Raw genomic sequence first — 15,411 nt, 5'->3', positions numbered from 1 at the left:
CATTTGAAGTTTGAGGTAGACCACCAACAATGAACAATAACGCAGAGTTTACACTTGTGACTTTATAGATAAATATGTAATGGAGTAACGTTTTCCACAATTACAAATCTGCTCTGTGACGTTAACCTAACAATTTAAACTTGGAACGTAAATAAACTTGATTTACTGCAAATGTTATTTAAAATTCGTTGCTGTTCAAGTTAAACAAACCAAATAATTATTTTTTGCATGTTTATTCAGTTTCTGTACTGTAAAATGCTACATGACCTATGATTCGTTCCAGACTTAATATGCTTACTCACTTTAAATGTAGAGCAGGATTTTACCCTCGATCAAATATTAAACGAGATAATGTTCCTGATGATAAAGTTTCATGGGATACTGAATTCAAAATATATAATCCACCTGATTACAGTTCACCATCTATTAAAGGAAAACCTTGGGCTGATCCTGAAATAGATGGTAGGTTTTACGAGCTTAAATATATTACTAATATATGAAAGAATTATATTAAATTTGACTAAGTTTGTAGCAAAATCTGACTTTAAGCCTAAATGGAATTATAACGATGGATGTGTAAACCGTAAAAGTCACACTGGGAATTATAAAGTTTTAAATGGCTTTCCATTAAATCCTGTTGGACGTACTGGAATAACTGGTAGAGGAGTGTTAGGAAGATGGGGGCCAAATCATGCTGCTGATCCAGTTGTAACAAGGTGGAAACTAGACCATAGTAATCGGTAATTACTCTCAGCATACTTGATATATTGAATATAAATAGTCAGCTATATGGTCAGCCAGTTTTGTTATACAGGCAGATTCTTCAATTCATAGCCATTAAACGGAGAGACACTGGAGAATGGGCTCTTCCCGGTGGAATGGTTGATCCTGGAGAGAAAGTCTCAGCTACAGCTATTAGAGAATTTCAAGAAGAAGCATTAAATACTTTAGAAGCTTCTGAAGGTAACTTTACTAATTTTAATATGACATTTTCTTGCACTTAATAAGGAAAGCAATGGCTTAGTTCTCACAAGTACTCCCATCCATATTTTTCCATAAAGAAAATAATAACATTATCAAGTGCTTATTTGTGGTTAACAAATATCTAAACAAACACATCTAAATATAGGAAATTTCACATGATCAGTTCAGATATAAATTCCCATAAATTTAAATATAAATGAAGTAAAAGTAAGTGAAATAAGTATAATATATGCATAAGTTTTTATTATAATTTTAGCTGAAAAGGAATGTTTGAAAGAGAAATTTAAGGACTTCTTCAGTGGTGGCAGTGAAATATATAGTGGATATGTTGATGATCCTCGCAATACTGACAATGCCTGGATGGAAACTGTTGCATACAATTTCCATGATAATGATGGTTCCATTGTTGGAGAATTACAATTAAATGCAGGAGATGATGCAGTAGGAGTTTGTTGGGTAGACATTACGTCTGACTTAAAATTGTATGCAAGCCATAAAGATATTGTTGATTCTGTTTTAGCTAGGCATGTTACTACCAATTGAAAAGAATGGACATATTATTTTAAAAGAATAATAATAAATAAATAAAAAACTGATAATTTATTAATAATAATATATATTTTCTAGCATCTTAAAACTAATTTAGCCTGTTACACAATATTATGCAGTATTTACAGTATTGCATTATATTATTTATTGATATTTATAATATATCATTTAAACACTTTAAGACAAATATCTTATCTCAACAAATGCTTAACCTCAACTTTTTATTAAAAAGCAGAAATAATTGGTCCCCTGCATTTTTATACTACAGTATGCTTAGTAGTTGTAAGGAAGATTTTTTGCACTTAATAAATGCATTATTATGGTTAATATAAAACAAAACATGTGATGACAGACAGCACATACTGAAAATATTTATTTATCAATCATTAATATTGTAAAACTGACTAGCCAATACCTTAAAAAGCATGTTATACCAAGTTTTAATCAAACCCTTACAAAATTAATTTTCCACCATCTTAAAAACAAAATGGCAGCATAATATAAATTATGTTATATAAATACAAAATTTTAATTGCTTGAAAATGGTTAAACACGAAAACGTTTTTAACAAATTTAACAATATTCACACCAACTACAATTTCATATCACAGCACCAAAACATTGTAATAAAATTAATAGTGAAATAAAACCAAAAATGCATATATATGTATTGTAAAAAAATTGTGCCAAAATTACACCTTAAAGATAGTAAAAAATTCGAGATTATTTTCGAGGACATTAGGCGTCCATAGAGGGTAAAGAAAGTGTTCTGTATGCACGATAGCAGTTCACGTCATTCATAAGACGAAGGATGTTCTGTGTGAATGTCGGTAGATCCTGTACAGAATATTCAAAGTTCACAGTTATTAAAAGTGCCAAGGCGGGATTTGGAGGAGGCCTTTGCCAAAAAAGGGAAGATGCACCAGAATTGGATTAAAATAGAAATTTGTAATGTATATAAAATATATAATGTAAAATGTATCTGAATAAAGGCTATTATTATTACTAGAATTGCCAAAACTGTTTGAAGTAGCTGATCAGCCAACCACAAATCCAAGTTTTAAAAATTATTAATCAATCAAATTGTTACTCTTAAAAGGAATTACAGCATTACTTAGAATTTAGACTATTTTAAACTCAATAGTTGCTGACGTGAGTAGTTAAATATACTTGATCAACGTAATAATGACGTGACAATAATGATATCATGTAGCATTTAACCGCGTCGGGTTTGTGACAAAATCATTTTCCGACATGCGTGACTCACTGACGCCAAATGAATTTGTAAGAAAATGGTCACGTGACAGCGTGAGCATATCATTCCCATACAAGTTCGTTCAGGGTTAGTGGGTCACACCTTTCGAAAAGTCATTTCGTCTTGAGCCCTTGGACTAGAGATGCTGTTTACCAATGACAATAGAGTAAAGGATGACGCCGTAAAATGTAAACGTAACCATACACTGCAAGTACACTAAGTGTCGACTTTCTTTTGCTGATATTAATGATTATCATAAATATGTAAAATATTTACCGTATCTGGTGGGAAGTCTGCTAGATGTTGTACGTGTTCTGGTGCAAGATCTGGCAGGGTGGCAAGAAAGTGAGGAAGAAAGCCCGTACGGAATGTCGGGAAGTCAACTGTGGCCATTGCGTGTGCGCATGCTAATACTTCGTCTCGAAGTAACGCACGCGCTCCGCCTTCACAAACACCACTGAGTAGTACCGACAAAAACTCGCCCATAAATTCCGAACGGAATATCGCCTAGAAAAAATACATTTCTAAGTGATTTTTGCGAATATAATTTTATTTTAACTGTCTTAAAAAAGGTTATCAGTTTGACATGTACGTATTCTATTATGTGCAATAACTATAATATATTGAATTATATGCAAAATACGTGTGTTCCTAAGTTTGTATACTTGTCCAGAAATTTCTCTAAAACAAAGATATTGAGATAATTCAGAATATCACTTAATAGGAAACATTTAAAGTTTCACTATTTCATTACAAAACGGTCCAGTAGTTTTAGAGTTATCCACGTATTATGAACTTACCTACCTTACATACCTAGTTGTGACACTGTGTAAATGAATCATTGTTTCCAGTATTACTAGTTAATATACGAACAGGCTTTCTTAGTTTTAGAAGCATCGCATTATCTAAATCGTCAGGATTCGATAGGACAGTCCCGGAAGTATAGCGAGCGTTAATAGGAATTGACCATAAATTTATCAATACTATTGTTTTACGTAAGATTAATATAGAGTGAAAATAATATCCTCTACTATTAAAACACTCCACTGATCCAGCTACCATACAATAATACCTTATGATACAGCTTCCATTTTGTATCTAATAGATCAAGGGTCCGTAGCGTGTGTCGTAGCAGCTCTATATCTGACAAGAGCAATGCGCGTCCAAAGGCCGTGAGCGCGCCACGGAACTCCGTTAACCTTCTTTCACTTTCCTCTGCTTCGCATTTGGAAGGGAAGAAATACCGCCAACGATATATTAGCACACTGAAATAAACACAATATCTTTTAATTAAAACTGCTGTGATGCCGTGGCTTCAACGAGCGCCACCCGTGCACCAATGTACTTTCATTGTGCGAATGTAACACTCGCTCGTGCGATGAAAGAAAACATAGTGAGGAAAACAAAGCCGTGTGTCACAGAAAAAACGAATAATTAGGAAACACATACAAAAACGTGATGTCCAAACCTAATGGTTGTAACTGATTTTTAAAAATGTCTAATCATCTTTTGTTTTTGTGACGCACGTCAAACCATTATTTTGGGTGGCCGCAGTACGCCTGACTGCACTGAAGTAGATTAAATTTCTTAGTATATTGAAGTATGAATAATTGTTAAAATAAAATACTTCAGATATTTAACTTTCTGATGTATAATTTAAACGAAATAAAGAAAAACAAATAGTACCTAGCAAGAGCCCTGTGAGCGGCGCGTACGAGTTCCGGCGCGTGCAACGTAGCACGAGGCAGTACGTGCGAGTGAAGTAGATCGAGCACGCCACGCACGCGTACGCCGTTGCCACCGGCCTCTACGCCAAGCCGCACGCATTCCACCAGCCGCTCCAAGCTACCTTCGTTGTCACCAGATTCTCTAAACCATATTTATAAAATATAATTACCAATTATTCATTAACTGTAGGTATTTCCCACAGTTAATGCATAGGCTTAGATTAAATTATAATCTAGTTTCAAGACAGAGATAGAGACACGAATTTTGACCGGAATCTCACCTCTGGAACCAAATATGTATTGTATCACGCCCAAAATGAGCAAAAATAAAAAAAGGAAGTTATAAGTTGATAATTTTTTGTCCAGGTCAGATAATCATAAAATATGAACAAAGGCACTGAAACAGATCTTGCTTTTATAAAAAAATTACAGTTATACAGAAAAAGTATTAATTATAATTTTATATTGGCTTGGCCAAGCCAATTACATGTCTATACTAATATTATAAAGAGGAAAGGTTTGATTTTTTGTTTGTTTGTTTGTTTGTATGAATTGAATAGGCTCCGAAACTACTTGGAAGATTTGAAAAATTCTTTCACTGTTGGAAAGCTACATCATTCCTGAGTGACATAGGCTATATTTCATTTTCAAAAAAAATAGTACTTAATAAAACGTGCTTTTCATCAGCATTGCACCCGTGCGAAGCCGGGGCGAATCACTATATTTGATACATATAGCGAACAACATTTCATTAATAATAAAAAAATGTTTCCGAGCTCCACCCTGCGATTACAAAAAACTATTCTCTCCAAAATATATCTCGTCCATACATATGATCCTAAAAAATTTTAGGCATTATAAAAAAAAACTTACTTTTGCGCAACTTGCAAGAACAATTCAATAGCAGTGTAAGCGAAGGGTCCAAGTTGCGGCAATAGGGCTGTGAACAATGCTAGGAAGAAAGCCGTAATTTCCGATTCAGCAGTCGCCCAACTCGGCTCACCTAACATACGAAGAGCACTTTCCGCAGCCCAACACATGCTTTCCGCTATTATCTAAAAACGAAGTTAGAGTTAAGTAAACAAAGAAAAATTATTCATACATTTCTGCTAATACAAGTTGGGACCTTCTGCTAAGTATGACTAATGAATGACAAAAATGTATTGGATATAGAGTTATTTATTTATTCTACCTTAACAGTTACTACTGATTCGATAGAACACCAAAATAATACCCACACCAAATATCCTACATAAAAAACATTAGAAAATTAAACTTATATTCCTAAATCTTATAACAATATATAGATAAAAAGAGACATATTAAGAAATACCTTTTTAGAATTGGTTGGCGCATCAGCGAACGCGTGCAGCAATTCTGTTAGCGGAGGCAACGCAACCTTAGGACCTGCGGTTGTTAGGGCCCCGGCCCATGACGAAATTAGAGCCCTTGCCGCGTCGCCACCCGCTCCCACACCACTGGGGCCTCTAGATAAGGCCATTGACACTAGGGCCTCACGCACTACACCGGCCGTCTACGTATATAAAATATTCTAAATACAGAAAATATTAACCAAACAGAATGAAGAGTTCATTCTGATATGCATAAATGGAGGTTTATTAAGAAATTTATTATTACTTGTTTACCAACTATACACTTAATTTGGCTCATTTAATGATTTATTTAATATTGCTTAGAATGTATTTAAAACAATATAAAACTTTATACAACAGTCAATAAAAATGCTATACCCGATTGAATTTTAGAAAACGAATTATTTTAAAAACGAAGATTTTTAAATAAGTAAATTTTATTCATATACTAGACATTAAAAAAAAGATACCTTTGGTTCTACATAGTGTAAAGATCTCTCTGCATGATGATAGAGGTCTCCACACAATGTAATAGGATCTCTTGAAAACTTTACATTCTTTGATAAACTTAGCAGGAGATGAGCCGCCGCGTGACACAATAATGGCGGTTCCTGAAAAAAAAAAGGTTGAAAAAATACTATTTAAATTTTACAACGAAAACCGTTTACTACGACATCGTTTAGAACAACATACCGGTCATATTGACCAAAATTAAATGTACCGGCTGAATTCTATTGTATTAAGTTCTTAATATCAACGTCATCGGCTGTTACGACCAAGTATGAGTGGTGCCTTCGTTGTCGTTATAACAGATGTTGACTGTATTTTAGAGAACAGTTTCATTATCTTAAAACAAACCACTTCATATAGACGATGACAATTCTAAGGAAACAAATGAAGGTATATAAACCTTTTTATTCTATTTGAATATACACTTTAGGTAGAAAGGTATATATTAATAACCGAAAGTGACGTGTATATATTTACCGGCACTTCATGTGGAATGAGAAAAGGCACGGCGACGGCGAACAGTCCCTCCATTGTATGTAAGGGCACGTTGCATTCACTCGCGTAGCAACACCACGCACCCATACAGGCGAACATTTCTGCGTGACTGTACAAAATCGTTTCTTTTATTATTAACAAGAATATTTAATTATTACTCTTAATGACAACTTGAAAAGTATTTTTGTAATCAATTCGTATGACTCTTTAAGAAGTAATCATTGGGTAGAAAGACCGGTATACGATTTTCCGAATCCGAAGTCGTACGGATACGTAGGTTCGAACCCAACGTGCACCAAACGATATTTCTATATGCGCAACTACTTACTAATACAGCGATAGAAAACATGATTCATAAACTACAACTTAACAAAAACCTAAGTTGATGAAATAAAACGGATACACAAACACACACTTAAATGTGAAGCACTAGTAAATTGTGATGTGGTTACTAACAGAGTGACGTGTGCGTGCGCGTGCGTTGCGGTCCGATGCGGTCTCGTGAGTGCGGCGGTGGACAAGGCGTGCGCACACCGTTCCACTAGGGCTGCACCTGCCGCACAGCGAGCGTTAGCCCCCTCCTCGCTTTCCGCCTCTATATAAATGCTAAGACTTTAGAAAACGTTATTAGACTAAAGTGTTTAACACTGTTTTGTCTAAATTATCACTTTTTAAACTGTTTATATAGAAGGTTTCGAGTTGGTACATATCTGAAAGTACAGATTGTTATTGATCTAGAACAGTATATTTATATATTAGTTTGTTTTAGGAACACCAAACATAACCTATACCATATTCATATTAAAAAACGTTAGGAATAGTACTTAGTTGATGTAGGTAATCAAATACCTAACCTGTAAGACGTCTCTTTTGTTGGCACTTAAATTATTAAGGTTTATTTAATTACTATGTGGGAAGTGATATAATTCACAATTCAAAATTACTTTCATATTTAACAAAGTCAATTGTCTACTTCCCTTGTCCGTGTAGACTTGTCTACCTCCATTAACCTATTTTTCATATAGAATAGGATTACAACTGTTGACATAGCTTTGCTTACCATTCAACAGGGCCGGTGCCAACCTTCCCAGTAACCTTGTGAGAGTAGCCAAGTCAAGAAGTGCCGCTAGCATTCGATCTGCGTCGGGCGCGTTCCCCGCGACTGTAGCCCCCGCGCCACGACCCACTAGACGTGCATGTACGCCTGCTAAGCCTTGCCAACGCTCCATCTAATACGTGTATTAAATCTTTATTTCAAATGAAACCTTTTTTCTATTACGTCTATAACAATACGCAAACGCAAAAACACTAAAAAAGAAGGCACCAAAACAACAGGAGTTTAATCTTTGTGCTTGGAGCCACGTAGAACATTCACTTACTAAGAACAATAAACATAAAAATACATTAAAACAAAAATAAGGGTGCAGTATATACATTATCAAAATATCATGTTTATTCATATAAACTTTATTTTAGCTGTGTCGTTTTTTTCTTGCATTAATTCTGTATTAAAACAAGATACCCTGTTGGTTTCATGTGAAATTTTTATAAGTTTATGCTTACCACAGCTGTAAAAACTTCCAACGACGCTAAATCGGCCACTCGAGCAATACACTCGATGCAGTGTTTTAAAAATGTCTGCCATTCGGTTTCACCCTGCAAGAAAAGTTCACCCTTCTTTGCAGTGCAGTCAAATATAAAATTCTAAATTTTACGGGGAAAAGTCATTATCCAATTACATTTTGATTTAAAAACCTGTATAACGTTAATAAAAATAATAATTATCTCAGACCAGCTTATTTTGAATATAGAATCTGCTTTAGAAATACGTTTTATATAAAACCTTTTTAATGAAAAATAATAATCCTACGCTAATCGTCGCATCTCACTTTCACTCTAGTGTCGTCTCCTTCACTCCACAGCTCTACTAAGACACAGTAATATAAAAGGCTAATGGATCTAAATCGTATGTAGGACTTACATCGTCATCACAAACGTCATTGTCGAGTTGCTGTAATTGCGCTTTATTATGCTGGAACTGTATCTTGTTTAGAATACCGATTACAAGCGCCTGAAGAGCCTCCCAGTACCTGTAATATTAAAATTATCAAGAATATGTAAATTCGATTTCCGTCAAATAACGAATTACGGGTGGCGCTCAATAAGTTTTTGTTAAGATGTTCTTTATAGAACACAAAAGATTTTAATTTCCGTGATATTTAGCACTGACATTCGTGATCCAGACGCAATAAGAGCCTAGCCTTCTCTCTGGACATTAAATCCCCCCCGCGACGGCCCAAGCCGAGGTTCGAGTCTCACAGGAGACGCCCTTGCGCGAGTCGCGGGAAACCCCCCCTTTCCGGCTGAGCTAAGCTCGCCAAACAGCCCGTGCTGAGCTGTAAAGGCTCTTAAGGCCAACAGCGAGATTCCTTTCAAAAAAAAAAATGGACATTAAATGCCTAGTTTTAGCAGTAATTTCAGTAACAAAAATAACTCTTGTGAGATATCGGTGTACCACATCGTCAGGTATTAAGGTACGTAAGCTATGTCAGTAATTACCCAGTGTTCAAATTAAATATAAAGACAGACACAGTATGTTATTGTAACTATAACAAATTTTCCGAGAGCATAGACCTATTTTTATTTATTTGGCATAGTTTTTTTATGAACAGGTATTCGTACGTATAATACAGTTACTATATATACGTACGAATATTACTTAATTTTATAAAACTAGTTTAAAATATTAAAATTAGAGACTCACTTGGCGGTGTCTTCAGGTTTTAACACATCAATAAATTGTAGCCATATATCCAAACAGCTTATAAATGTTTCACACGTCGGCACCTGAAAAGAAAGTTAATCGTAGATACAGTGCTATATTTAAACAAGATCAACTTTACATATATTCTCAAAATTAGCATTTATTAATTGATTTTTAATTTCGCGTGATAACATAATTTGCTTTACGAAAAACATATCGGTAGTGACAGAAAAATTCCAATCTCAAATTCTCTATTTCAATAACATGTCATTCGACAAAAGGAAAGTCACAAATCACAAATCGACATAATGTAAAATGTATGTCAAGAAACGAAAAAGTGATTTTGAACCCAAGAGAGAATCGAATCTGTTGTTAGTACGCTTTTCAATTCAAGTTCAAAATTACATTATCATCAATAATGCTTCTAATTTTACATTTTCTGCCAGTTCTCAAATCAAGGGCGTGGAACGAAAGAGAAGAACTGGCAAAAAACTCTCCGCCACATAACATTTGTAAGGAGATGCAACCATTACACCATGTTCCATATGACATCTTCAATAATAAAGAATAAATAACACTCAATTTTGTACACACCTGGAACGTAAATTGGAACAAATATGACAAGAACTCTAAGGCGTCAAATTCGGGTTCCGCTTCAAGTCTCTTGAAATGCAACGAGACAAATAACTTTAAGAATTCCGATAATTTATTTAAATACCTGAAATGGACCAACATTGAATTATTTATTGAATTACTTATAGAATTATAGTTGATCGACTCATTTTATATCCTTCTGTTTGAAGTTGGTCAATAGACTAGTTGGTGCAACAAATAGTGTTTGTGTGTGTTGTATTTCCCTTCTAGGTCAACAAAATTATTATAGTTTCGCCGAGAAGCGAAAATAGGATCTCCTCTTGGTTATACGCCATGCTCGTGATTTATTACTCAATTAAATGTTAAGAAAATTTAGGTCGCAAACATGCTTGCTATGAAGAAATTGTTTTTTTTTTATAGAACAGGGGGCAAACGGGCAGGAGTTTATGAGTTTTTATGAGTTTACATAAAAAATAAGTAGTAGTTTTTTTTTAGATGTAGATGTAGATATTAATAAATTCTTAGTATTATTTGATGTTTTTTTTTAATTTTGCAGTTTTTAATTTTATTCTTTTGTTTTTATTTTAAATGACACTTTGTCTTTTAATGCTTGTTTTCTGTTTTTTATTTAATCTGTGTAATCTGTTTTGGCTTTGTGTTTTGTATAATAATATGTGTTAAGTAGCTGTTGATTACTTATTATTAAATAAATAAATAAAATTAAAAACTACAAAATGTTGTAGAATATACTTAGCAGGTATAATTTATTACTGCGAATATGTCTTACTCGTGATGCGTTCTCTGCATATTGTGCGGATTGTGCGTGAGATGACGCAAAAGGCGTAACGCGCAGTGGTGCAAACGCAAAGCAGTCGCCGCGGAAGATGGCGGCGCGTATCGCCTGTACAGCAATTCACACACACCACCCAGGCCCGCTAACGCTGCCTCTACACTCTTTATAAAACATACACACGTAGAATACATCTTATTTATAATTACAAAAAATATGGGCTCGTTGCATCATAGCGTAAGACGTTAATTATAAGGGTCGGTGCGGAACGAGAACTGTTGTGGGAATTTAAGGTTGCAGCAGTGCTAAGTAATCTTTTTTGTAATGTTGACAGTTACGTTACTATAGTTCGACAGAAATCATCTTGATACTTTACATACAAAATTTGATTTATTTTAGATTAGTAGTTCTTTCAGAAACACTTTGCAATGCAATTTTTTTCAGGTGAAGTTAGGCTGATGTAATATAGTTTTAAAGTTCATATTATCTTCCCACATATTTTTCTTTTAAAACTTGTTTAACAATAAATAAAATTAATTCATGAATTAAATTTAGAAATATACCTGAGACTGGGTGGCTGTACTTCCCCAGTAGAAAACTGTTGTGACTAGAGATGGTGGGACATGAGATGACAGCGGAAGCCAAGAGAATAAATGCTGTAATGTAGTGAGACATTTCACTACTATCTCCATGTTAATGTTCCTAGAAACAACGAAAAACATCATAAATTTTAGTATTGTGTAAAAGCACTGCAGCCCATTGTAAAAAACAGAAGTCATGAATGCTTTTCTTTTTTTTTCCATAGATCAAACTGTTCCAAAATAGATGAAAGTGAGTTAATATTGAACCAACATGTTCCAATTATTCAAATACATTTTTGTAAATTAACAAATTATACTAAGTAATACAAATAAATCAAATCTCCTTTGATAAAATATAAAAATACACTGACTTTTCATTTGATTGTACATCATTGGCATTAGCAAGTAAATCTGGTAGAGCCGAAGTCTGTGGCATGCCAGAAGTTGGGGAAGGAGGTGGATTGGATTGACCTTCCTTTTCGGCATTTTTTTCCAGAATATCTAGAACAATGGTAATATAATTAATATTATAAACTGTTTGATTAATAATATAAATTATACTATTACTTATTTTATTTTCTCTCTATGTTTTATTGTAATACATTTTACATGAAATAGAATGCATCTTACTATTAAGAGCTGCAAGCATTTGTGGCATTCCCTTGAGCATTAACCTCTCTAATTGGCTTCGCCGTGCAGAAGGGAGTAACACTCCGGTATCTCTAGCAGCACCTAATTCTTCACTAGCTGTTTGTGCCAACACCAAACCGACTATACATCTTTGGCCATCATATTTTAGAAGCTGTCAATGAAAAACCTATTAGTTATAGATAACATAGACGAAACTAAAGATATATGCTAACAACATCCTACATGAACTGAGTAAGTGCACAAGTTAACTTGAATTCATAGTCAGCATTCAACACATAATATAAAATACACAAAATATTTCTCCAATACCTCCACCATATTGTTGAAAAAGTCTGGATAAAGATGCGGCCAATCATTTCTGGCTATAGCAACAATTAGGGCAGCTAATTTATTTCGTATATAGTACAACATCATGTCATGTTTAGCTGTCAGTTCATACAACAATGTCATTCTAATTTCAACTTTCTCATCATCACTTAAATAATACCACTGTCTGTTAATAATGTTCTGAAAATATACAAGAAGTAAACTTTATTTGTTAAGTTAACCTCAACAGAAATTCAAACTTATTGTCTATATTATTATTATTTTATTAGATCTCTATATTATCTATATTATTTAAACAGAAAACTTTTCTATGATTGAAAGTTTAGATCTTTCACATTCTGATCAGACACTACTGGATAGATTTTACTAAAATCAATTTCCATTTAATTTCAAAAAATTTACCATTTTTATATACAGATTAATATAAAAAAAAATTTGATAGATTAGTCTAGGTTCAAGATGTGTCTCAATTTGTTATGTTAAGCTTACCTCAAGAGTATTTAATATAAGCATAAGCACATACTGGTTCTGAGATTTTTGCAAAAATAACAAACAATGTTTCCATGATTCTCTATTATTAAAAAAACTTTCAAGCATCAACTCTATTTCTCTTTTTCTCAAATTATTTGTAGAAGGTGCATTAAACTCTAACATAACCATCTCTAAGGAGGCCAGGGCCTCTGTACTTTCAATATTACTCTGAAAATAAAATGTTACATTAAATACTATTATAAAATTCAATAAAAACGTCTTATAAGCTTATCCGTTCATCATGTCAAAATTGAAAATATAAATCAGAACCTTACCATGACTCTATCTCTATTTTCATGAATTTTTTCGCTTCATAACAATTAGAATTTTACAGTTACTAGTTATTATTAGGTTGTATGATAGAATTATTGAAACATGTAATGATAAATTATAGGTATATAACTTTAACTCATAAGGGTTGTAGTTTCATGCCTTATTATTCGTAAATCGAAAAGAAAACCTCATATAAATACATTCCGTCTCTGGTATATAATTAAATTATTGTGAATTGTGATTATATTATTATATCTTCGCTAATCGCTATCACTCACAGATTAGATAGTACTTGTCATTTTCGTTTTCAGTTTGAGAAGTTTAACAGTAAATAAGTATTCTGTGGTTCACATTGGCCTAAGCCTTAGCCAATATTAAAAAGAGAGAGCATAAAACACATTGCGCGATCGTATACACCTATATATTTATTTCAATTTCAAAGCCTTTATTTTAACGTATGCAAGAGAAAGTTTACAAAAATATATATGTATATAAAAAAGTTCTTTAAGGTTTTGTTGCACAGCTGTCCTCTTGTACAGCTTGCCTTGTGGCACAAAGGCCCTCTAGCTGTTTCCAGTGCTTCATAACCCTGGCAAGTCTTTGCCACAGAAGACCGGTAGCTTTAACAAAGTCATCAGCCCACCGTGCACATGGTCTTCCTCTCCTTCGCTTGATATTGTAGCGAGGTGTCCATTGAGTAAATTTTTTCGACCATTTTGCTCTCTGGCCTCTGAGCAGGTGTCCTGTCCATCTCTTTTTAAGTCTTTTGGCTTTATATATTTATAATATTCCTAAATTATTTATGTATTCTAGTCAGTGGTATCGGGCAACTACGCGGCTGGCAGTCAAGCTTCGCCGGGTGAGATCCCCGGTAACCCCGGGGGAGGCCCAGCGAGGCAACCAGCCTTCAAAGCCGCGGTTGCTGCTCGGGTGTCATGTCTGGTGGTGTTGGCATCCGCGGAGAATACCTCACGTGGATACCTGAGGCGATCTGGTGGCCTGGAGTGACACGGCGCGATGTCCTGGAGATGGGAATGTTGAGAGGCGGCCGCTCGATCGAACATCCTCTTCGCGAGCTTCCCTCTGAGAGATATGTTGCCGGTGAGCCCTATTGACGTGGTACCGCATGGAGAGCTGCTGGTCTATAGTGACCCCTAAGTAGATGACCGGCGTCTTCCACGGCATATCTTGGTCCAGGAAACGTAGGGGCGGCGGCAGCATACCTTGGCCAAAGACAATCGACTGTATCTTAGTCGGGTTAGCGGCGAGTCTTCATTTGTCCAACCAAATTTGGCAGGAGGTCCAGAGCGCGCTGGAGCTTCGCCGCGGTGTGCCTCGTGTTGAGTGATGTGGCCACGTACACCGTGTCGGTGGCGTAAAGGGTCGTCTGTGTACGTGGCTAAGAGTATTGGCAAGAGTACGCTGCCTTCCAGGACGCCCGCCGTGATAGGTCGCGGTCTCGACGCAGCCTCTCCCGTCGCTACGAAGAATGTTAAAAGATCGGTGAGAAAGGCGTCGAGCACGGCGAATATACGGCGGGGCAGTGGAGACTCGGCAAGCTTCAGCACGAAGCCGTCGTGCCAGACACGGTCGAAGGCCTTCGCCATGTCCAGCATCACGGCGGCAGCCCCATTCTTCTTGCTGAGAGCCGCGGCTGCAGTGAAGAGCACCTTCGTCAGCTGCAACGTCGTGCTGTGCTTGCCCCGGATGCCGTTTCTTGTCCTAAGTATGAACATTCTTCCTTATATACTTCTTTAGTTTCTCTGTCTGTTCCCCTTCTTCTTATTACTTCTTCGAGATTTAAATCCCCTTGTAAGTTGTATATAGTATTATAAGTATGTTTCTTGTAAATAATAAGATTAAACTTTCATTGTCATTTCTGTGTTCCCCTTATGTAATTATTCCGATTTTTTTGTAAATTTAATGCGTTTTCAATCATTTATGTTATGTCGCGATTAGTTTCCTTCGTTTTTTATTATGCATATACTGTAAATAATTAAAACAGAG

The 15,411-nt window shown here is 35.2% G+C and overlaps 2 protein-coding genes across 2 annotated transcripts; one reads left to right on the top strand and one right to left on the bottom strand.

Annotated features, from left to right (window-relative positions):
- The first annotated feature begins 99 nt into the window (after window positions 1–99).
- On the top strand, window positions 100–1,591 carry LOC110995111 (ADP-ribose pyrophosphatase, mitochondrial). The gene is made up of 4 exons (XM_022262113.2): window positions 100–462; window positions 533–740; window positions 815–963; window positions 1,241–1,591. The coding sequence occupies exons 1-4, from the start codon at window positions 270–272 to the stop codon at window positions 1,525–1,527; spliced, it is 837 nt and encodes a 278-aa protein (XP_022117805.2). The 5' UTR covers window positions 100–269; the 3' UTR covers window positions 1,528–1,591.
- LOC110995110 (exportin-6-A) lies at window positions 1,583–13,670 on the bottom strand. The gene is made up of 21 exons (XM_022262112.2): window positions 13,407–13,670; window positions 13,090–13,299; window positions 12,583–12,780; window positions 12,253–12,424; window positions 11,994–12,123; window positions 11,605–11,743; window positions 11,039–11,205; window positions 10,252–10,375; window positions 9,658–9,740; window positions 8,875–8,983; window positions 8,457–8,549; window positions 7,954–8,122; window positions 7,350–7,488; window positions 6,876–7,002; window positions 6,359–6,499; window positions 5,849–6,049; window positions 5,389–5,570; window positions 4,475–4,657; window positions 3,861–4,053; window positions 3,065–3,295; window positions 1,583–2,370 (listed from the first exon to the last, which is right to left on the bottom strand). The coding sequence occupies exons 1-21, from the start codon at window positions 13,407–13,409 to the stop codon at window positions 2,272–2,274; spliced, it is 3,093 nt and encodes a 1,030-aa protein (XP_022117804.2). The 5' UTR covers window positions 13,410–13,670; the 3' UTR covers window positions 1,583–2,271.
- Between the last annotated feature and the right edge of the window lie 1,741 nt (window positions 13,671–15,411).

The sequence above is a fragment of the Pieris rapae genome, chromosome 4 (genome assembly GCF_905147795.1).
Source record: "Pieris rapae chromosome 4, ilPieRapa1.1, whole genome shotgun sequence".
In the NCBI taxonomy this organism is placed as follows: Eukaryota; Metazoa; Arthropoda; class Insecta; order Lepidoptera; family Pieridae; genus Pieris; species Pieris rapae.
Note: the sequence above shows the minus strand (reverse complement) of the source record. Positions and strands in the feature narration are given on the sequence as shown.